This window comes from Muscardinus avellanarius (assembly GCF_963383645.1).
Source record: "Muscardinus avellanarius genome assembly, chromosome: 3".
NCBI lineage: Eukaryota > Metazoa > Chordata > Mammalia > Rodentia > Gliridae > Muscardinus > Muscardinus avellanarius.
In genome coordinates, this window is record NC_137788.1 from 105,154,329 (window position 1) to 105,178,787 (window position 24,459).

Genomic DNA, 24,459 nt, shown 5'->3' on the forward strand with positions numbered 1-24,459 from the left:
CCCGATCACTTGCTTGTCAGCACAGGGATGAGGGCCAGGCTGGTTGTTTGCCATTTCCTATTTGTTTATCGTAAAGAAGGTAAATCCATTTGCAGGATTTTCTGGATTGGAGGGCAAGGGATATTTACTGTCAACAGGATAAGGACAAAGAGATATAAATATATTGAGCTCCAAGGTACATCTAGTATCAGGATAACAGCATACAAGGAGGGAGAAAGCCAACCAAGGGCTTCGGGGCTTGAGTGGAGTTTTACATCTCTGGGCAGGAAATGCACCTTGGAAAATTACCTCCCAAAGTAGCAGTCAACAGAAATAAATAGGGAAATATTAGGTTTGATTCTAAATTGATTCCATCAAGTCTCCTTTAATTTTTTTTCTTAATTTTTTAAGAGATGACAGACGGACGCTCACAACTTGGAAATAAGAACTTGGATGACGAGATGAGAGGCCAAGTCTCTGGTCCATGTACACGTTTCCAGAGAAATTTCATCAAGAGACTATCATTACTGAGAAAGTTTCCCAGAAGTGTTGTCTGCCACTGCAGAAAAACTCAAGATGTTGAAGCCATGAAATCCATCACTGGGGGGAACTTAGAAGATTGCCTACTGGATAAGGTAAGGGCAAAGGCCAGCCTCCTCCACTCACCCTTCACCCCACCCCACCCCACCCCACCCCACCCCACCCCACCCCACTAACTAGATCTGCTTCTTTTGTGTGTGTGTGTGTGTGTGTGTGTGTGTGTGTGTGTGTGTGGTATTGGGAGATTGAACCCAGGAACATTCTACCTCTAAGTTATACCCACAGCCCTATTTTTTATTCTTCATTTGAAACAGGGTCAAATGCACTAAGTTGCAGAGGGTCTCACTAAGTAGCTGAGGCTGGCCACAAACCCAGATCCTCTTGTCTCAGCCTCCCAAGTACTGGGATTACAAGCGTGCATCATCACACCCAGTTTTCACATTGCTTCTAAAGATGCTATAATACTGTTCAGAGCTGGGCGTGGTGGTGCACACCTGTAATCCCAGTATTTGGGAGGCTGAGACAGGAGGATTACTAGTTCAAGGCTAGCCTCAGCAACTTACAGAGATTCTATTTTTAAAAAATAAAAAATAAAGGCCGGGCGTGGAGGCGCATGCTTGTAATCCCCGCGCTTGGGAGGCAGAGGCAGGAGGATCGCACAGGTTCGAAGCCAGCCGCGCGCGCTGGCTTAGGAGATCCTGTTTCCAAATAAAAATGTAAAAATAGGTCTGGGAGTGCAGCCCGGAGGTAGAAGGGCTTCCAGGAACCCCAGTACCACCAAAAAATAAAAATAAATAAAAAATAAAATAAAAAATAAAAATAAAATAGAGCTAAGAATGTAGCTCAGAGGTCAAATGGCCCTGGGCTGTGTGGGTGAATACTTAACGCATGGTGACCTCAGGGCACAGTGGAGATCTCAGCAGAGCTGGGAGGATAGAGGGGCTTTAGATCTCCTGGGAGAAACTGTTCAGAGGAAGGAGAGAAGAGACAAAGCTCTGGGGTTGGGCGGGGTGTGCAGGAGAGGTCTTCCAGGCCAGGGGAACTCTGTTAGAGCATTTGAGGTGGCTTCCTTCTCAGTCACCTTTACTTTCCGAGTGGCAGAGCAGGGCAGTGGTTACAGACAGGAGCTTAAGAATGATGGTGCCTGGCTGCAAATGCTTGTTCTGGGATTTCCTAACTCGGGGACCCTGGGCAAATTAAACTTTCTGAGCTCCAGATCCTTCATCTTTAAAATGCAAACCATCCTAACAGCCTCCATAAAGGTCCCTGGGAGGCTGTCAGGCTGCTCTTATCAAGCGCCTGCTCCCAGGAAGGACGCAGTGATCTCAGCTGCACGGAGCTGCGCGGCATGGCTTCTGCAGCAGTGGGAAGATGGACGTGCCCCGTGGGCCCTGTGTTCTGTGGGAGACGGGGATGTGCGGTGAACAGCCTGCTGTCCCCGCTGTATCGCTGTACACTCTTAGCCCCTGGAGGACAGACAAGGTGCCTGCTTGTTCTATTTTGGTTTTTAACCAACTGTTGGGCTTGAAACAATTCCTGAGCTAATGGCTTCTTCTTTCTGGAAGGAAGTTCTCAGCCTTTTTTCCTCCACGCGCTCTTCCCGGGTGCCGCTCAAGCCGACCACCTGCCCACGTGACGTTCGGGACACACTGCTTGCTCTGACCCCACCTCTCTCTAGCGAGCGTGGTGCAACGTGACCGAGTCAGTGCTGTTGTTAGAAGGAACAATCTTAAATCCCCAATAATTTGTATTTGAAACAGTAAATTATTCATAAACTTGAGCTATTAATAGTAGCAAACCACTTGTGGGACCATAATACCCCAGAGGCTATGGCTGGGGAGGAGGGGTGGGGGCCAGGATGGGATGTGTCCGTGTGTGCAGGCACGTAGACTTGCCGGGAGACAAGGAGGCTGTGTACAATGGATGGTACCGTAGCCTGGCCATGCTGGGGTTAGTGCAACAGAGGGGCTGGACCAGATGATCTAAGAATACCTAGCACCGTGTGCCTCATTAGTTTAGCACAATTCATTTCTGCCTTTGTCACACTCACAAATACAGTCTTGTAAAGAAAAGCATGCAGCTAGGCATGGGTGCACACCTGTAATCCCAGTACTTGGGAGGCTGAGACAGGAGGCACGCAGGTTCAAGGCTAGCCTCAGTAACTTAGTGAGTGCCTATTTCAAAAATAAAAATAAAAAAGTAGGGTTGGGGGTGTAGCTAAGAGGTAGAACACCCCTGGGTTCAATCTCTAGTAGGAAGGAAAGAAAGAAGGAAGGAAGGAAGAAAGGAAGGAAGGAAGGAAGGAAGGAAAGAAGGTTGGCTTTGTTTATTGATTTAATCAGCAGAAGAGCGTGAATAGAGAGCTTAAATGGACACTGAGGTCAGCCCTGGATTGAATATGCTTTTAGTTCATTTCCTTAAAGTATTCTCTTTTCCCCTTACATTTACTTTAAAGCTTTCCTCTGAAGTAACTTTGGTGATGAGGCCGTCTCAGAGCTGCAGCTAGTTCGTGTCTCGCTGACCTCCTGAAGTTCGAGAGGCAATGGTGTCTCTGGGAGCTTGGAGGACTCATGCTTGTGGTAGACCAGCCTTCTTTTACCAAGATCACTCTCTGTACTCTGTCTTGAGCCCCACTCCGCTTTCCGACACCCTCAGATTGAATTCCTCACCGTCTGCCTGCGCTGTGGTCAGGATAAGTGGAGAGAAAGGGCTTTGGGCTGTCGATGGGGTCTCTACATGGGAGTGATTAGCTGGGGCGGAGCCTGGGGACCCCCAGCACCAAGCACTTCTGGGGCTGCTGATCGCTTAGTGATCCTGCAGAGCTAAGAACCCACGTCAGGAAGTGGCCAGGGATGTGGGGAGCTCCCGTGGCTTGGGCACTGTGGGAACAGGCTTGTTGGAGGAGGGCTCCGTCTTCCCTGGCTCTGGTCCCTGCCTGGCGTCACCGTCCAGCCCCTGCTGCATACCTGTGGTGTGCTGGTGGGATCAGGACAGCCAGTGGTGCCAAATAAGTGCTGGCTCTGGACTCCTTGTTTCATGAGCCTCGACTCCAAACTGAGAGCCTTTTTATTGTTTGGGTTCAGGAAGAGGATAAAAGGTAGATGGTACTTCAGGTACTTCTGTTCCTAAGAAGGTGGCATGCTGTGTGGGAAGTGGAGTTGAGGAACCCGGCACTTGACCTAGTTCTACTCCTAACTTCCACTGTGACTCCAGGAGACTGTCAGCTGCTCTGGCCCTCGGTTAGGTGGCACCAGATGAGAGGATTCCTGAGTTCTCTTCTAAGGTCCCGAGTCTAAACTGTAGCAGAAATGATAGGAGAAGAAATCAAAGCCGGAGTTTGTGGTATTAGGTTCCAAAAAACATTCCTCGCTCCTGACTTTCCCCTTTGGAAATCAAAACAGATCATAAAGATGAGCTAATTGCCCTGTATAATGAGTGAGAAATTATAGGTGTCTTTCAGGATGTGTATGATCTTGTCCTGCCCAGTGAGATTTTCACCATCAACTCGGGGACGTGACTTGTAGAAGAGATTTACAATTAAGGACTTTTTTTCGATAGGCTATTCATTGAGTGTGTCATGGGGCAGGGGGCACACACACACACACACACACACACACACACACACACACACACACTTAAGCTTGTATCAACTAAAAATGATTTGATGGTGTCAGCATAGTGATGAATCTTTCCATAGTTTATTAACTCAAGGCACAAAACATGTCTGTGTTTCTACGGTTACCATTGTGTCATTCACAGTCACACTGTGGAGTCACTTCGGGAGATTTACAGGATTTGGGAAGTTAGCATTAGTCCTTAGCACATTCGGAGAAGGTAACTATTACAGAACACTCTTTTCCAGCTACTTGATTGTTTTTATCTAATTAGTACATCTTGTATTACTTTTATCTTCTGTTATTTGTCATTATCTTGTATTGCTTTTCCCCACTTTACCTGACCAGACTTCTAATCTTTGAATTTGCCCAGCATTCCCTGATCTACCAAACTGGATTTATCCATTCCCTAGTGAAGCTGGAAAATCCAGCCCACTACTGAAGCCCTACTTTGTTTCTAAGCCTCTCCTGTTCTTGCCCAGCAAGCTCTGATCTTAGACCTAAGCTCCTCCATGGAGGGCTGAGAGACCTGGGGAATATCTTCCAGCAGAGCTCACTGGTCCCAGGACCCCATGGACCAAGCACGGCTGAGCCTTCCTGCTGCCTGGCCGCCTTCACACAGGTGCCTAAAAATCCCTCCTTCTTAGGGAGCCACTGCAACAGTCTATCACCCAAAGCCCCTCCCTGCCACCTCTCCACCCACTCTTATTTCCTTGTCTCCTACGGGATCAAGAAAAGAGACTTCAGGCGGGAAATTCCCCCACATCTGCCCCCTTTCTTAACTTCCTTTCCTTCTGCGAAGCCAGGCGAATTCCTCACTGGGCTCCTGGGTCTGCGTGCCTTCTTCCTTCTGGGAAGTCCCCACGCAGTGAGCGTGCTGTCTGCTGCCTCTTCCTTCTCTATGGACGCCTTTGGTTTTGTTTGTTTTTATTTTGTTTTCACCTTTGAAACGTATTCAAGCCCTCGTATAATTTTGAAAAACTTGTTGGTGCTCCTGTAGCTTTATTTTACTTTGTTTGCTTCCAGAGTTGGCCTTCTTGGACGAGTGCTTGCTCCCGCTCACCCCCATCCACCTCTTCATGCCCAGCACTCCCCAGACACAACAGCCCTGCTGGGGGCCAAGCTCTACAGACATTTAGGAAACGAGGGGAAGTCATCTTCTCTTCTTACCACCCTCCAAGGCAACCTCTGCGCTCACGATATCCTAAAAAACAGTTACAGTTCCCTCCTTGGGCTTCTCATGTCTAGATAGCTGTCATTTTCACTTTCTGGAATGACCTTCATGCCCTTTTCTTCCTGGCTAACACCTGCTGATCTTTCAGGATTCCTCTTCAACATCTTCTGTCTCCAGGAAGGCCCCGGCCTCCCAACTAGATGAGGTGTTCCCTGTCTGGGTATCCGCAGCAGCCTGTGCCAACCTCTCCCTGGCAGGAAATTGCTGTAATTTTAATTTCCAGTTTGTCTTCCTTTGTCCACTCATCTGTAAATGCCTTGATGTGAGGCGCAGGGCCCAGCAGGAAGTGGCTGCTCAACCAAAATTGGCCACACGGAGTTGAATCAGCGCAGAGGGGGAGTTCAGCTCTTAACCCAAAGCTTCTAGAAGCATCGCCCATTATTCTGGGTCTCACAAATGGCCGCCCTTCTGTGCTCACCCTTTCTCTTTGACTCGTTTTAGTCTGGAAGGAGCAGAGCCTCCGTCTTCGTTCTCGGAAGTTTCCTTTGCTGCCTTCTCCCATAATGAATGTCCCTGGTGGACACTGAAGGTACAAAGAGGGATGAGTGGCTGCTGGTGGCAAAATAAGATGTTAAAAGCTAATCTAGACATGATTAATATATTCAAGGTCAGGCAAGAAACAGGGATGTTGAAAACACACACACACACACACACACAAATGATATATTTTCTTTTCTCTTCACTCTCTCTCTCTCTCTCTTTTTTTTTTTTTTTTTTTTTTGTGGTACCAGGAATGGAACCCAGGGGCCTTCTACCTCCAGGTTATGCTCCCAAACCTATTTTAAATTTTCTTTGTTTATTTATTTATTTATTTATTTATTTATTTATTTATTTATTTATTTTGTGGTACAGGGGCTTTCTACCTCCGGGCTATACTCACAGCCCTATTTTTTTTTTTTTTTTTTTTTTTTTTGTGGTGCTAGGGATGAAATCCAGGGGCCTTCTACCTCCAGGCTACACTCCCAGACCTATTTTATATTTTATTTGGAAACAGGGTCTCACTAAGTTGCTGAGAGCCTCACTAAGTAGCTGAGGCTGGCTTCGAACCTGCGCGATCCTCCTGTCTCAGCCTCCCAAGCACGGGGATTACAAGCGTGCGCCACCATGCCTGGCTTTATTTTATATTTTATTTGAAAACAGGGTCTCACCAAGTTGCTGAGAGCCTCACTCACTAGCTGAGGCTGGCTTCGAACCTGGGTGATCCTCCTGTCTCAGCCTCTTAAGTACTGGGATTACAAGTGTGGGCCACCACACCCGGCTATGACATATTTTCAATGAGACTGTATCCTCCTTAAGATCAGGGGCCTCGTTAATGTTTCTTGTTACGCATTGCGGTGTCGGGCACCTGGAAGGGATTAGCTTGTTTTCCAAAGGCAGCCCTCTGCGGGGTCATGCACCCATGGACACGTCTCGGCCTGCAGACCAGACCCACTGCCTCTGTTGAACTCAGTGACACTCTCCACTTCCCATCATGACACCCCCTCGTGAATTCTGTGCACCTGGCTTCCCCACTACCATAAGGACACAGAATTGTGTGTGTGTGTGTGTGTGTGTGTGTGTGTGTGTTTGTATGTACTGGAGGGATTTCCTGTCCCAAGTCTATTTTCTTTTTTTGTTTTTTTTTTTTCTTTTTGGTGGAACTGGGGTTCCTGGAAGCCCTTTTACCTCCGGGCTACACTCCCAGACCTACTTTTGGTTTTTTACATTTTTTATTTGGAAACAGGGTCTCCTAAACCAGCGCGCGCAGCTGGCTTCGAACCTGCGCGATCCTCCTGTCTCTGCCTCTCAAGCGCGGGGATTACAAGCGTGCGCATCCACGCCCGGCTCAAAGTCTATTTTCTTGATAGAGTAAATAGACAATAGGAAATCTCTCCAGTTCCCACCACCGCTTACCATTTCCCCACATCTGCACCCTTTTCTTTCTGACAAGCTGAGATGCATTCTAACCCAGGCTCCTACGCGTGCATGATTCTTCCTTCTGGGAAATCCCAATGCAGTGCTTTCTTTCTCTGCTAATCTTCCTTCTCCATGGACCCATAGACCAGGACCCATACACTACTGTAAGAATCTGTAGAAATGGCCATTCTACAAAACTCAAAAGGAATGGAGAGATTCATGGTTGGCTATTGCATTTTAATGTATCAAATGTTGCTTGAAATCAGCCCCTGGCTGAAGGAGACTCTGCAGCCTGCAGCTAGCTGCCTCCTGAACCGAGCAGACAAAGAAGCCCCACCATCGCAGAAGAAATGTGAAGACTCTTTCTGAATTTGGACTGTTAGGTCTCTCCTGGAGCACTAAAATTTCCTTGGTGTTTCCCACAATCATCTACTTTCCTGAACGTTAGTTATCTTAATGATGGTCAACTTTTTTTTTTTCTATGAGAATTTCCTGGTTCTGGCTGCAGAGTCAAAAAGAAGGTAAATGAGTGCTTCTTCTTAGGGATCTAGTAGCAAAAGGAAGGGCTGAGAGCAGAGGCGGAGGGAGCACCTTCACCGTTCACAGGTGACATCAGTGCCAGGCAATCCGCTGGGTGTTTACACACATTACACTGTTTAACAGTTGCCACCCGGAGAGCAGGCACTGTTACGCTATTCTGATCTCACCATGGTTCACCGACCCCTTTGTGATGATCTGGCTCCCACCAGCCTTCCCCAGTTGATCCTGTGGCTTTCCTCTTCCTTTCCCAGGCTCCAGCCACACGGTCTCCTTGCTGGCCCTCAGATATCAGGCTCTAACTCTTGTTGTAGGGACCCAGGAATCTGCTTTCTTAAGCTGCCTTCACGACTCTCAAATGTCACCTCTTCAGGGAAGCCTTCCCCAGCCATTCTATCTAAAAGAGTAGCCCCTTTATTCACTAGTCTTTTGTAATAATTTATTTTTCTTCATTACACTTACCATCCCTGATATTATCTCTCTTCTCTCTCTTGAGTGCGCGCGCACACACACACGCACTATATTTTCAACTAGAGGGCAAGTAATTCTATCTTATTCACTATTGCCTTGATCACCATTGTGTTCCTGGCACTTGGGCTGACACCTGCCGTATAGTAGGTACTAGATAAATATCAAATTGAATGCACCCATTTCAGAAGAGAGCATTGAGACTCCTTTAAGCACCATCTCAGACAGAGTCAGACCGAAGCGCATCTGCCCTGAAGTCTTGGGAAGGTGGGTTTTTTTTTGCCGTGAACTCCTCAGTTGTGCACCGCCGTGCCCTTGTCTCACCACTTTCTTGTGCCAGTGTCCTGGGGCTCACACCGGGAATAACCTCCTGTTGGTCTCTTCACACCCAGGCGGAACTGAGGCGCCAGCAGATTTCCCTGACTGTGGAGGAGGTGCAGAGAGTGGTCCAGCGTCTGACCACTGAAATCAGCCACCAGGACATTCGATTCCAAGCCGTGCCCTACTCTGACATATACAATGGGAACATTAAGGTAAGCAAGGTTTACTTGTCTCCAAGTGCCCAGCAACAGAGCTGGCGCGCTTGGATGGGTGGGACTCAGGGTGGGACTGGTGCTCACCCCTGGAGGAGTGCTCGTCCTGCTGTTGCCACAGGTGCTCTTAGTATTTACCACTTATAGACTCCTTTTATAGATCATAACGCATTTGAGCCCCTGCATTCCTAGACGACATAAACTAGACTTAGAGAAGTGAAAGGACTTCGCGGGTTCCTATTTGGCTCTAGGGCCAGGAGTCACACGAAAATATCTGATGCCACAGCATACTCCTCAGTAGTGAATAAAGCTTGGGTAAGCACACCTCCATTTATTGAGCACACACTTAATAGATTGGGGACTAAGTAGAGGGCACGGAGAGCACTGATGGGAAAATAAAGGCGATAGTCTCTGGGGTGCAGGTGGAGGAAGGGAGTAGGTAGAAGAGGTGACCCTTGGGGACTATAGGAGTGGCCCAAGCTGCTCCCTGCTGAGGAATCCCAGGGAGTCTGAGCCACCAGGGCCAAAGCGCGGCAGAATGGCAGGATGTGCAGAATGGCAGGGTCGGCAGAGCTGTCTGATGGAGGTTATCTCGTTTAAACCTCCAGGCAAAGACGGTATGGTTCCTCCATTGAGAGATGAGAGAGGTGGGGTTCTGCATCATCCTGAACCTTCATCATTCTTTTTTTTTTTGTGTGTGTGTGGGTCTGGAGATGGACCCAGGGACATTCTAACTCTGAGCTACACCCCCTGACCTATTTTTTTAAATTCTGAAACAGGGTCTCATTAAGTTGCAGAGGGCCTCACTTAGTAGCTGAGGCTGTCCACGAACCATGATCCTCTAGTCTCAGCCTCCCAAATGCTGGGATTACAAGCGTGCGCCACCACGCCCGGCTATATTTATCATTCTTTGTCTTGATTTTTCTTATGCCACATAAAACCTCTTTCATCTTGCATTAAATTTACATGAATTATGGCCTGTTTCTCACACTAGGCTGTAAATTCATTGACTTTAAAGATGATGTTTATTAATTACTTCATTCCTATTGCCCAGCTGGTGTGTGGCACGGGTAGACACAGCCTGTGTGGGGTCAATGAGTGAATGCCCACAACAATTAGTACCTGAACAAAAGACAGTCCTGGCCCAGTCCATCCCAAGGATGGATACAAAGACCACCCACAAGATTCTGACACTTGTGGATTTTTGAGACAGAGTCAGATCTTAGGAAATTCTTTCCAGGATGAACATTGTAAAACATGATTGAATCTTGGGATGTCAGACCATCACCTACCCATCTCTATCTCCTCAGGCCAACCTAAATTGCACAGATACAGGCCAATGGCTGAGAAGAGAGATGCTGCATCCCTTTTCCTTAGAACGGTACCGAGGAAATTTCCTTCTATGAACCCATGTAGAATTCATAGCTCGAATTATATCTTGTGTTTATATGCATCATATCCTGCATAGTACATTTGGAAAATAGTAACAATGTGACATATAAAATTGTCTTGATTTTATCTTGGACTTAATTGAACAAGTATTGATTAAGCACCATTTATGTGACCAGCAACACGATAGCTATTCTCTTGAATTCACGTGCAAGTAGGTTCAATGTGCAGGTCTAGATATTTGCCTCCTTCCTATGGACACCCACAGTCGTGTGGACCCATCTAAGACATTATACTATTGTTCTCAGAGAGTGAGGCAGAAGCAGTTGGAGCTGGTTTTGATGGTCACTCCTGAACTGGTCAGTGATGGGGCCCTGGCCGAGAGTTAGCCAATTTCCATTGTCGGGACTGTCCATGGAGAGGAGGAGGTAGCTGGCCTACGGTCAGTGCCCTGTGGAGAGGGCTGCGCTGCCACCAGCCCAAGTTCAAGTTGCTTTTGGCAGTTCTGAACTCTTGACCGACTCGTTCTAGCCTTTGGACTATTGGCCTGCTTTCTCCCTGACCACTGCTTAACGAGGGGTAAAGAATCGGGTGGATTCTGTTTGCTTGCTTTTTTTCCATTGACTTGAGAATCATCTCAGTAGTTCGCATTGTCTAAACAGACAGGCTTTCATTTCACCTTTGATCTTGTAAGGCTTAGTCATTAATACTAGCCACAGGTCATCGGTACAGGCAGGAAAAAAATTCTGTCACCTCCTCTCCCATCCCTTCCCCACCCTTCATTCATGTCCTAACTTTCCCCTCTTCTAGGCCATTCATTCTTGGTTGAGAACTAGCCCAGGGAGAGAAAATGATCATTGAATGAACTCTCAAAAGCCCTAATCTCAGCTAGGCACGGTGGAACACATCTGTAATCCCAGCTACACAGGAGGCTGAGGCAGGAGGATTGATTGAGCCAGTAACGTAGCACAACCTCGTCTCAGAATAAAAATTGGGCTAAGGATGTAGCTTAGTGGTAGAGCATTTGCCTTGCGTGCATGAGGCCCTGGGTTCAATTGCCAGTATAGAGGGGGAGGGGGATCTCCAGTCAACTCTGCTTCCTGGCTGTGTGTCCTCGGGGAGATCTGAGCCTTGGGTCCCTCATCTGGGAAATGTCAACAGAGCCCACCTCCCCGCGTGACTGAGAGGATCAAATGCAGGAGAATTACTGTTCTTCACAGGTGTAGAAATCAATGATACTACTCTTTCTCCCTCCAAACTTTAGATTCCCTCCAGAATCCTAGGTTTTCTTTGACCTTTTTACTTCTGGATTCATGAAACCCAAACCACAGTGAGTTAATTTACCTGCCACAGCATCATAGCAGGTTTAGTGACAAAACAAAGATGCCATCCTCTTGCAGTGGCCAGGCCTGGCCTTCTGTCTCCCTCCTGCACAGTTGAGGTTTGAGTGGTTACCTAAGCCTCCCGGCTTGTCAGGGCCGCTCCCCAGGAAGACTTCAGTGACCTCCCAGGCTATGACCTCACTCTTTTTTCTCTCCTTTGCTGACCCAGGTTTTATCTCCCAGCCAATTTCTTGTCACTGTCCCAGTGAAGGGCCTGGCTGGGTACAGGGAGACCAGGGAGCAGCGCTGGCGGTACTATACCCTCAAGGGCACCAGGGTCCCCTGTCCCTTGCGGGAACCCGAGAGCTTGCAGCAGTGGCTGGAGGTGGAGCAGTTCATGAAGAGTCTGTGGCAGTGGCGAGAGACAGACGTGAATATCGAGGGCGACATCGTGCCCACCAAGGTCCTCCAGGTGTTCCGGAAGTTGGTGGAAAATGCGATTAGAACCTGTCACTTCTCAGGTGAGCTAGTCAGGAAAAGGTGCAGGGGAAATGGTCGGGCTTCCGCTTTTGCTCTAGGAACCTCTGCTTGGATGTTACCTGCGATGATAAGCAGCGAGTTCCCCACTGCAGGAAGAACCTCTTTTTTTTCCTATCATGACACATAGAGGATTTGATTTCATACTTAAACAGCACCCCTGTGGGTTTAAGCTGATTACTGTCCTTGTCATTCATATTGTCATATGAATGACAAGCTGTGTGTGTGTGGGTGCACTTTTTCCAGAACCTATCTGCACTTAAATTTAAAATTTAAGTTTAGCTGGGCGTGGTGGCGCACGCTTGTAATCCCCGTGCTTGGGAGGTGGAGACAGGAGGATCGCGCAGGTTCGAAGCCAGCCATGCTGGTGTAAGAGACCCTGTTTCAAAAATATAAAAATAGGTCTGGGAGTGTATGTAGCCCGGAGGTAGAAGGGCTTCCAGGAACCCAAGTAACACCAAAAAAAAAAAAAAAAAAAATTAAGTTTAAAATTACCCACAATTCCATCCTGGTACCAAAAAAGAGGAGATAAAATTACCTGCAAACCGTGGATCTTTGTCAGCAAAGTTTCCACTGCAACCCCTTCATCCAACTACCACACAGTATGTTGACACCACATTTGAAAAACACCAAATTGGCTGGGTGTGGTGGCGCACGCTTGTAATCCCCACGCTTGGGAGGCAGAGACAGGAGGATCGCGCAGGTTCGAAGCCAGCCGTGCTGGCTTAAGAGACCCTGTTTCCAAATAAAAGATATAAAATAGGTCTGGGAGTGTAACCCGGAGGTAGAAGGGCTTCCAGGAACCCCAGTACCACCAAAAAAAAAAGAGAAAAAACAAAGAAAAGAAAACCACCAAATTGTACCAAAACACAAAATCCTGAAGCTGTAAGAACTAATGAAGTTTGGAAATTCCCAAATTCTAAACTACTGTCTAGTGTGGCGTATGCACATTTATACGTACAAATGTGCACACATGTTTTTGGTTCACACAAAGTAAAAAGGTAAATTTCAAACTGGAAAAAAAAATTTCTAATTTCCTTAATTACAAGAGAGTACATACAGCGGGGCGTGGTGGCGCACGCTTGTAATCCTCGCGCTTGGGAGGCTGAGACAGGAGGATCGCACAGGTTTGAAGCCAGTCTCAGCTACTGAGTAAGGCTCTCAGCAACTTAGTGAGATGAGACCCTGTTTCCAAATAAAGTATAAAAAAGGTCTGAGAGTGTAGCCCGGCGGTAGAAAAGCCCCTGGTTTCTACCCCCAGTACCAAACACAAAAAAAAAAGGTACGTACAAAACTAGTAAGAAAATAGAGCTGACCAATAGTAATAATGATCCAACAAACAAGAATCACAGAGAATGAATATAACTGGAATATAAGTGTGTGGTAAAAATAAGAAAAATGCTCCATCTAATGTGTATTTCAAGAAAGGCACCTTCAAGCCGGGTGTGGTGGCGCACGCTTGTAATCCCAGCATTCAAGAGGCTGAGACCAGAGGATCGCGGTTTGTGGCCAACCTTAGCTACTACTTAGTGAGGCCCTTTGCAACCCAGTGAGACCCTGTTTTAAAATAAAGAATAAAAAATAGGTCTGGGATGTAGCTCGGAAGTAGAATGCCCCTGAGTACCATTTCGGACCCGGAGAAAGAAAGAAAGAAAGAAAGAAAGAAAGAAAGAAAGAAAGAAAGAAAGAAAGAAAGAAAGAAAGAAAGAAAGAAAGAAAGAAAGAAAGGAAGGAAGGAAGAAAGAAAGAAAGAAAGAAAGAAAGAGAGAAAGAAAGAAAGAAAGACAGGCAGGCACCTTCAAATCCCTAAGGGATTGTAGAGGTTCAAAGTGTGCCCTGTTTAGTGTGGATGTGAATGGGCATGGTGAGATGGGCATTTTCGCATTTTCTTTCTTTGTTTCTTTCTGGGTTTTTTTTTTTTTTTTTTTTTTTTGCAGTACTGGGGATGGAACCCAGGACCCAGGGAGCATTCTACCTTCGAGCTATACCCCCAACCCTATTTTTTATTCTTTATTTTGAAACAGGGTCTCACTGAGTTGCAAAGGGGCTCACCAAGTAGCTGAGGCTGGTCGCGAACCATGATCCTCCTGTTTCAGTTTCCCAAATGCTGGGATTACAAGCATGTGCACAACCATGCCTGGCTTAGAGATGGGCATTTTTCATATTGTACAGGGAAGTTTATTGATGCCTCTTTTTTTACTTTATTTTATTTAATATTTTTTGTGATACTGGGGGTGGAACCCAGGGACCAGGGACTCTACCTCTGGGCTATACTTCCAGACTTATTTTTTTATTTTATTTGGAAACAGGGTCTCACTAAATTGCTGAGGCTGGCTTTGAACCTGCATGATTCTCCTGTCTCAGCCTCCCAAATACTGGGGATTACAAGCATGTGCCACCACGCCCGGCTTTGATGCCTCTTTTTAAAATGACAGTTTGTCTATTTTTAATTTTTATAATGCACTTACTTGGCAATTCAGCAATTCTAATTCCAGAAGCGTATTTCTCCAAGTACACAAAGAAATATGTCCAAGGATATAATCTAAATGGCTAACAAAAGAACACTGGCTAAATAAATTCTGCTCCCTTCGCCCAGCAGACTGCCGTGCGGCCTTTTGAAGGAGCGAGACACGGATGCACTTTATAACAGTGCTGGGAAGTACACGTGCTCGATGACAACATCAAAAGCAAACTGCCCAGTGGTGCATGCCTGTAATCTCATCCACTTAGGAGGCTGAGGCAGGAGGATTTCAAGTTTAAGGCCAGCCTGGGACACTTCATGAGAATCCATCTCAAAATAAAATAAAAAATGTAGCTTGGTGGTAGGCCCTGGGTTCTATCCCCAGCACTGTCCAAAATAAATAAATGACAAAAATGAAGGAAGGAAGGAAGGAAGGAAGGAAGGAAGGAAGGAAGGAAGGAAGGAAGGGAAAATATGCTTGAAATAAGCAATTCTATTTGCTTAGAAAGCAAAGGATGCCTTCATGTATATGTTTACTTGTCTCATCAGAACAGCTCAGAAGGTTTCCATAGCAATCGGAGCTCATCTCTAATGAATTTTTGCTATTCAAGAAGATGTTCTCATGGGTTATTTAATCCCCATAACAACCCTAGAGAGAATTCTTTCTTGTACCTATTTTGCCCATGAGGAGACTGGGGCTTAGATTTGAGTCTCCAGCAAAAGGTTACAGGCGTAATAAGCTTTGCCAGCTACAGAAGCAGGGTGTGGGCCGGGTGTGGCACACGCTTGCTGGCCTTTATAGTTTTTGACATTGTTACTAGTGAAAGTGCAAATAAAAGATTCAGGCTGGGCCAGGTTGGCAAGTTGCTTTCGGTAAACGATGTTGAAGGGCCAGACATCGCCACGTCCCCGTCTGAGCAGCTCTGATGAGCTGGAGACAGTAAGACCTGCGTCACACCAGCCCAGGATGGCATGTTTCCCTTTTGAGCAGCCTAGCACAATTAATGAGCTTCTACTTTCTTTTCTGAGCAAGAGAAAGCAAAATAACAGATCCTAATTCAAGACACTCATCTTTGTAACAAAGGCAAACAAACAAGAAAGAACTGTATGTCTTGAAAGAAGGGAAGCAAATTAGATATGAGAACAGTCTAATGTGTGAGCTAGAAAATGGCACCAGGCACATTTATATTGATATTCCCTCCTCTCTCCTCTCTCCTCTCTCCTCTCTCCTCTCTCCTCTCTCCTCTCTCCTCTCTCCTCTCTCCTCTCTCCTCTCTCTCCTCTCTCCTCCCTCCTCCCTCCTCCCTCCTCTCTCCTCTCTCCTCTCTCCTCTCTCCTCTCTCCTCTCTCCTCCCTCCTCCCTCCTCCCTCCTCCCTCCTCCCTCCTCCCTCCTCTCTCTCTCTCTCTCTCTCTCTCTCTCTCTCTCTCTCTCTCTCTCTCTCTCTCTCTCTCCCCCCCCCCTCTCCTCTCTCTCCTTCCCTCCTTCTTTTGCCTAATTGCAAAACAAGGCAGTAGAAATTTCTTTCTATTCACCAGACCCCTTAAAACAGCGACTGTGACATGCGTTGAGGAATTTTAGGATGACAAGGGCTCCTGATGATAAATACATCTGAGACTGGGCTGGCTTGGTGGATGGATGGTGGAAACAAATACCACCCAAATGACTCTGACTCTGACAAACATGGGTTAGCAGGATGCCTCCCACGGCATATAAATAAGTCAGGGGAACAGCTGTCCTTGAACAATGATATCTGGGTGAAGGGTGAAAAAAAATGGTTCTGTCCTACCTTGCTTTTGAATTACCCTGAAAACCAGTATCTAAGTGCTTGGGTACAATGGAGAAGGATAGAGAAGAATATCCAGATTTCATTTGACGGTAGAAAATGCTATACTTTTTTCACTTTAGCCTATGACTTTCTTTCAGTCGAACCTGCTGAAGGAATCTGTTAGTTTAAATGAAGGAATCTGTTAGTTTAAATGCCAGGCGGTAGCCCATTGGTAGAGCAAGTGTTTAGCTTGTGCAAGGACCTGGATTCAGTCTCCAACACAACATACAGGTGCACACACACACACACACACAGATTAAGTTAAAAATACCACAAATGCTTTGGAGGAATGGGAAGAAAAAGAAAAGAAAAACGCACCAACAGGGAGATTTTCTAGTAATGCTCTAACAATGGCTAGCCATCTGTTTTTGGGTTTTTGTTGTTGTTGTTGTTGTTGTTGTTGTTTTGTGGTACTGGGGATGGAACCCAGAGGCTTTCTACCTCTGGGCTATACTCCCAGCCCTATTTTATTTTATTTGCGGGTCTGGGGATGAAACCCAGGGGCATTTGACCTCCAAGCTACACCCTTTGCCCTGTTTTTTATTCTTTATTTTGAAACCGGGTCTCACTGAGTTGCAGAGGGCCTCACTAAGTAGCTGAAGCTGTCCGCGAACCGCGATCCTCCAGGTCTCAGCCTCCCGAATGCTGGGATTACAAGCGTGCGCCACCACGCCCGGCTTATTTTATATTTTATTTGGAAACAGGATCTTACCACGTTGCTGAGAGCCTCACTAAGTAGCTGAGGCTGCTTTGATCCTCCTGTCTCAGCCTCCCAAGTGCGGGGATTACACGCGTGCACCACCACGCCAGGCTTAGCCATCTGGTTTTGATGTAAAGGCCCCACTCTTGATGTGCCCCACCACCCACATTCAATCGTCTGCTCAGAACTGCTGCTCACAAATGCCTTCCCTGGATGCTTGTACTGAGTGAGGTGTTCTCTTCTCCTTATCTTTTGGTCACCGCCCAGCAGGTCAGGTCAGCATGCTACCAATCCACTCTGCAGTATGGGTTGCCATGGAAACATCCACATGTCAGGTGGAAATCGAGCTGGTCCCCACTGTGGAGATCCCCACCACCTGGCCCGAGAAAGCCCAGTGGCCTCGATGTCTGAAGCGCTGGCCCTCCCCAGAGAGAGTGGAATGCATCAAGGTATCAGTAATCACGACCCCAGATCACCAAAGCAGACACTGAGAGCTTGTCCAGTAGCAGCCTTACTGTCAGCCTCCAGCTTTAGAGGGCAAGTTGAGGTCCACTAGCTCTGCACTTCTTGAGGTGCTGAGAACTTGTTAGGGGTGCAGAGCCCCAGGCCCCACCCTGGGCCAGAAATCTCTGTGTCCAGTCCTCTGGGGACTTTGCACGCTGGAGGTGAAGAAGAGCTGTAAGAGAAAGCAGCCCAAGCCTTCTCCTGCCACTTGTCCATGCCCACAGTGGTGTGTCTTCCCCGACGGCCCCTGTGGAGGATGCTCTGCCCCGGAGACAGGTCCCCAGGCTAGCGGGCTGCTTTCTGACTCCACAGCCTCCTCAGGTTCCCTGTGTTTCTCCTTCCAGTCATTTGGGTTCAACCTGGTGGCCCGTTCCAACTACCACTGGCAGCTGAGCTTCTCCCAGGCCGAGCAGCTGCTGCTGGAGCAGCTGGATGAGGACGGGGGCTGCCGCAGACGGTGTTTCCAGGCTCTGCGGCAGCTGAAGGAGGACGTGTGGTGTCCCGGGAAGAGGCCGGTCATCACCTCCCACCATCTGCAGGTGAGCGGGCACCGCCCAGGGCCAGCTGGGACCAGTGGGTCAGCCGTGGCCTCTGTGGAGGGCCGCGTGTGACGCAGGAGGGGCTGATTTAGAACAGCGTTCCTTGGATTATCACCCGTGGCTCCCTCTTTCCCTTTTCCACTTCCCTTTTCTTCTTTCCCTCTCCCTCCCTCTCCTCTTCAGTATGATACCAGTAGTAATTTACTTAGTTCTTAAATGAACACATGATCTCTGAACACATTTTGGGGATAGAGTATGAGGACCTGATGCATGTGGGCAAGGCATGGTGACCACATTAGCGTAGTTAGATTTCCATCTCCTCTAACACTCATCGCCTCCGTGTGCTGGGGACCTTTGAAATCTTTTCTAGTTATTTTGACACGCATAATAAAGTGATGGAAATTAGTCACCCTACTGAACAGCAGGAGTCATTCCTACATCTAACTGTGTTTTGGTATCATTATTCAGCCTCCCTCTCTTCCCAACCTCTAGTGATCTCTATTCAGCTCTCCGGTCCATGAAATCCACTGTTTTAGCATCTCCACCCAAGTGAGAATATATAGTGTTTGTCTTTCAGTCCTTGGCTTATTTTACTTACATAATATCCTCTAATTTCATCCATATTATTGCAAATAATAGGATTTCATTCTTTTTGTGGCCGAGTAGTACTCCATTATGTAGATGCTTCACATTTTCTTTACCCGTTCATCTGTTGATGGACACTGAGCTGGTTCCGTATCTTGGCTATTGTGAGTAGTACTGTAGTAAACACAGGAATGAAGATATTTGTTATGTTGATTTTGTTGAAACTAGAAATTGGATCCAGGGGCATTCTACCTCTGAACTATACCTCAAGACCCCCCTTTTTTTTCCCTTAGTACTGAGGATTGAACCCAGAGGATTTCTACCTCAGAGCCACATCCCCAGTCTTATTTTATTTTTTATTTGGAAAAAGGATCTTGCTAAGTTGCTGAGAACCTCACTAAGTACTGAGACTGTCCTCGAACCTGCAATCCTCCTGTCTCAGTCTCCAAAGTACTGATATTAGAGGCATGTACCACCAGGCCCAGCTTGGCATGTTGATTTCATTTCCTTTGGATATTTACTCAATAATGAGATTGCTGGATCTGACAGTGGTTCTATTTTAGTTTGGGGTGTGTGTGTGTGTGTGTGTGTGTGTGTGTGTGTGTGTGTGTGTGTGTCTGGGGATGGAACCTAGGGGCTTTCTTTTTTTTTTTTTTTTTGGTGGTACTGGGGTTCCTGGAAGCCCTTCTACCTCCAGGCTACACTCCCAGACCTATTTATACATTTTTATTCGGAAACAGGGTCTCCTAAGCCAGCGCGCGCGGCTGGCTTCGAACCTGCGCGATCCTCCTGTCTCTGCCTCCCAAGCGCGGGGATTACAGGCGTGCGCCACCACGCCCGGTGAACCTAGGGGCTTTCTACCTCTGGGCTATACTCGTAAACCTACTATTTTATATTTTACTTGGAAACAGAGTCTCACTGAGTTGCTGAGAGCCTCATTAAGTAGCTGAGGCTGGCATTGAACCTGTGCGATCCTCCCGTTTCAGCCTCCCAAGTACTGGGATTACAAGTATGCACCACCATGGCTGGCTATTATAGTCTGGAATTTGCTTCAAAAACCTAAAATAGCCGGGCATGGTGGTGCACGCTTGTAATCCCAGTACTTGGGAGGCTGAGACAGGAGGATTGCGCAGGTTCAGTGCCAGCCTCGGCTATTTAGTGAGGCTCTCAGCAACTAGGTGAGACCCTGTTTCCACTAGCAATGCACTAGTTCCTCTTTCTCTGTATCCTCACCAGCATTTAACTTTTATCTTTTTGACACTGGACACCCTAACTGGGATGGTATGATAGCTTATTGAGGTTTTTTTTTTTTTTTTTTTTTTGGTGGTACTGGGGTTCCTGGAAGCCCTTCTACCTCCGGGCTACACTCCCAGATCTATTTGGTACTTTTTTATTTTTGGAAACAGGGTCTCTTAAGCCAGCACGGCTGGCTTCGAACCTGTGCGATCCTCCTGTCTCCGCCTCCCAAGCGCAGGGATTACAAGCGTGCGCCACCACGCCCGGCTCTTATTGAGGTTTTGACTTGCATTTCCTTTATAACTAGTGATCTTGAGCATTTTTCATCTATTTATTGCCATTCATATCTCTTCTTTCGAGAAATGTCTTTTGGATCATTTGCCCACTTTTTCATCAGGTTGTTTATTCTTTTCCTGTTGAGTTCTGTACATACTCTGAATATTAACACCTCGTCCAGGGCACTGTTTGCAGATGTTTTCTCCATTTTTCAGGCTCCCTCCGCTCTGCTGACTGTTTTCTTTGCTGCGCAGAAGTTTCTTAGGTTGACATGATTCCATTTGTCTATTTTTACTCTTGTTACCTATGCCTTTCAGTCTTATAAAAAAAAATCTTTGAGCCGGGCGTGGTGGCGCACGCTTGTAATCCCCGCGCTTGGGAGGCAGAGACAGGAGGATCGCGCAGGTTCGAAGCCAGCCACGCGCGCTGGTTTAGGAGACCCTGTTTCCAAAATGAAAATGTAAAAAATAGGTCTGGGAGTGTAGCCCGGAGGTAGAAGGGCTTCCAGGAACCCCAGTACCACCAAATAAATAAATAAATAAATAAATAAATAAATAATTAAAATCTTTGCATATACCAATGTCTTAAACCATTTCCCCTGTTTCCTTTTATTAGCTCCTTTTAGGACTTTACATTTAGGTCTTTCATCCATTTTGAGTTGATTTTTTTTTTTCTATGGTGAGAGGTAGGGATGTGGTTTCATTCATGTATGTCAAATTTTCCTAGACTCACTTATTAAAGGAGTTGTCCTTTCTCCAAAGCATGTTCTTTTAATAATTACTTTATGCTTGAGTAACATGTCTTCATTGTATATAGTAATGGAGGTAAGGGCGATATTCCCGTCCATGCACACAACATCCACTAAGTAAATTAGCCTTCCTCTATCCACCTTCCTCCACAACCACATCCCTCCCAACCTCTAATAAGCACGATTCTACACTCAGGTCAACTTATTTTCAAAGCTTCTGCAGACTAGAGAGAACATGCAGTGCTTGTCTTTTTGCATCTGGTTTATTCCACTTAACACAATACCTTCCATTTCCATCCACATATCTGCAAGGGGCAGGATGCCTCTCTTCTTCATGGCTGAATAACACTCCGTTGTGTGTATCTACCACATTTTTAAAATCCATTCCTCTGTTACTGGACACCCAAGATGATTCCATGTCTTGGCACTTTTGTCAAAAGACTAGAAAGGAAGACAGGGACCACACCTTATAGAACAAACCATGTTAGGAATTGTATTTTTAGTTAAGAAACATCAGGCTGGGTGTGGTGGTGCACAGCTGTAATCTCAATGCTTAGAAGGCTGAGACAGGAGGATTGCAGGTTTGAGGCCAGACTCAGCTACTTAGTGAAGAACCCTGTTTCAAAATAAAATAAGGCTGAGCCGGGCATGGTGGCGCACGCTGGTAATACCAGCATTCAGGAGGCGGAGACCGGAGGATCGCGGTTCATGGACAGCCTCAGCTACTTAGTCAGGCCCTCCGCAACTTAGTAAGACCCTGTTTCAAAATAAAAAATAAAAAATAGGGTAGGGGGTGTGGCTCGGAGATTGAATGCCCCTGGGTTTCATCCCCAGACCCGCAAAAAAAAAAAAAAAACAAACAAACAAAAGAAAAGCACAATAAAATAAGGCTGGAGATGTAGCTCAGAGGCAGAATGCCCCCAGATCAATTTTCAGTACCAAAAAAAAAAAAAAAGGAAAGAAAGGTTCAATCCCCAGTAACATACACACAGCAAGAAAGGAGGGAAGGAAGGAAGGAAGGAAGGAAGGAAGGAAGGAAGGAAGGAAGGAGAGATTAGATAGCAGTGTGGATGGTGTGACAGGTTGGCTGGTGACTAGAGTAGGCACAGACTGTCCAGATGGCTGGTGCAGAAGTCCAGGTGAAGCCGGGCGTGGTGGCACACACTTGTAATCCCAGCGCTTGGGAGGCTGAGACAGGATGACCGTACAGGTTCGAAGCCAGCCTCAGCTACTTAGTGAGGCTCTCAGCAACGTAGTGAGACCCTGTTTCCAAATAAAGTACAAAATAGGTCTGGGAGTATAGCCCGGAGGTAGAAAGCCTCTGGGTTCCACCCCCAGTACCACAAAAAAATAAAATAAATAAATAAATAAATAAATAAATGAAGAAGAAGAACAAGTAGTCCAGGTGAGGTGGTGTCATAGAGAAAAGCGGGTAGATTTGTGAAGTTCTTAGGCAGGAGGACTGGCAGGACGTGGTTGTGGACAGTGAGGAAGACGATGACTGGTTGGTTGGTGTCTTGCGTAAGTGGCTGGATAAGCAGCTCTGGCGGGTTGGGCTGTGGGGGAAAGGCCACAGGTTCAGTTTGGACATGTTGAGACTGAAATAACTTTCTGATATCCAAGAGAAGCAGGTAAGAAGGTCAGAGGGAAAGAGCAAGCTGGAGAGACTGGCTGGCAAGTCACCCACATCAATGAAAGTCAAAGCTTGTGTGGGCGAAGGAACACAGAGCTGAGGCAGGAAGGAGAGGTGGAGGGGAGCCCAGGACCCCACACTGAGGGTGACAGGAGGAGCACTGCCAGGGAGGAGCTGTGGTGCTAGGAGAGACCCGGAGTAGACCGGCTGGGGAGCCAAGTGAACAGTGGCTCAAGAGAAAGGCTGTAGAGCAGAGAATCTGATGAGCTGCAAGGTCAGATAAGGTGAAAGCTGATAAAGGCTGTTTTTAGAAGCACTGAGATCACAGGGCCTTAATGAGAGCAGCCTTCAGGATCTATGGCAGAAGACTGCCGTGAAGGGCATTGGGGCAGGGATGCACGGAGGGACAGAAATGCTGACAAATGATGCTGCTGACTCATGGGGAAGCCTGGGTGTGCAGAGATAAGAGTTGGGAGGGGAGTGTGGAGCCTGGGAGTTGGAGCCAGTCAAGGAGGAGGGTGAGCAGTCACATGCAGTTCCTGGAGGGCAGGGTCCTGAGTCCCATGGAGGGGTTAGCGCTCGCTAGGTGAAGAGGTGGGCGCAGAGAGGAAGAGAGGAGGACGCCAATGTAAGAGAACTCAGTGCTTGGAAAGCTCGGGATGTCCATGTTCCCTGTGAAGTAGGAGGTGAAGGCATCTGCCTGGGGTGGAATATTGGAGATTTAAGGAGCGTGGTGAGCTGGGCACACTGGTGCTGCCTGTATTCCCAGTACTTGCAGGCGGAGACAGGGGAATTGCAGATTCAAGGCCAGCCTTGGCAATTTAGCGAGGCCCTCAGCAAGTCAAGCAAGATGCTGCTTCAGAACTAAAAAGGAAGCCAGGCGTGGTGGCGCACGCTTGTAATCCCAGCATTCGGGAGGCTGAGACTGGAGGATCGCGGTTCACCGACAGCCTCAGCTACTTAGTGAGGCCCTCCACAACTCAGTGAGACCTGGTTTCAAAATAAAGAATAAAAAAATAGGGCAGGTGGTGTAGCTCGGAGGTCAAATACCTCTGGGTTCCATCCCCAGACCCACACAAAAAAAATAAAAAATAAAAAGGAAAAAGATGGGCATGTAGCTCTGAGGTGGAATGCCCTTGGGTTCTATCTCCCATTCCAAGAAAAGAAAATAGGAGAGTGATGATGGTTACTGGAAAAGTCAGAGAAAAGGGAGAGAGTATCATTACAAAGAGATGTAGGAGACCAGCTGGCTGAGACAGGGCTCACCCAGGCTGCGGATCAGGAATTCATTTCCTCCTTCCAAGCCCACGTAAATTCAGTACTTGTTGCTGAAGATGCTCCCCTTCTCTGTCTGAAAGCATGCTGATGCACCTCTTCCTTACACAGACAGTGCTCTTTTGGACCTGTGAGAAGTACCCCCACTCCAAGGACTGGCAGGTCTTCTGCAGAGCCTTGCTGCGCCTCGTGAGGAAGCTGCACAAGTGTGTGAGCCAGCGCTTCCTCAAACACTACTTTGTCCCCAAGAGCAACCTCCTGCAGCACGCCGACGCCGGCCAGCTGGACGCAGTGGCCCAGAAACTGGCCTTTTTCCTGAAGAACCCCCACGTCAGCCTGCCCTGAGGCCGCCCTGCCTGGAGGCCCTCGGATGGACAGATGGACACTTCATTCCAGCTTGACCTCATTCTTGGAATTGTCCCACGCCCAGGATCCTCCCCAGGAGGGAGGTGGGAAATGGCTGAGGAAATCCCGCCAGGCCAGCAGGACACCACCGGGGGGGAAAACTGTTCCTCAAGATGCAAGGCCTCCCTGGAGTTGATCGAGCCTTGGTCCCTCGCTACCTCTGGTGGGGACAGCTCTGATCCAGCTTCTCGAGTCTGAACTCATGATCATTTTCATTTCTT

The 24,459-nt window shown here is 47.4% G+C and overlaps 1 protein-coding gene across 1 annotated transcript; it reads left to right on the forward strand.

The window, feature by feature from the left end:
• Positions 1–392: 392 nt before the first annotated feature.
• On the forward strand, positions 393–24,178 carry MAB21L3 (mab-21 like 3; the record flags this gene model as incomplete). The annotated part of the gene is made up of 6 exons (XM_080692523.1): positions 393–614; positions 8,661–8,801; positions 11,742–12,033; positions 17,308–17,486; positions 17,886–18,080; positions 23,945–24,178. The coding sequence occupies 6 exons, from the start codon at positions 393–395 to the stop codon at positions 24,176–24,178; spliced, it is 1,263 nt and encodes a 420-aa protein (XP_080548649.1).
• Between the last annotated feature and the right edge of the window lie 281 nt (positions 24,179–24,459).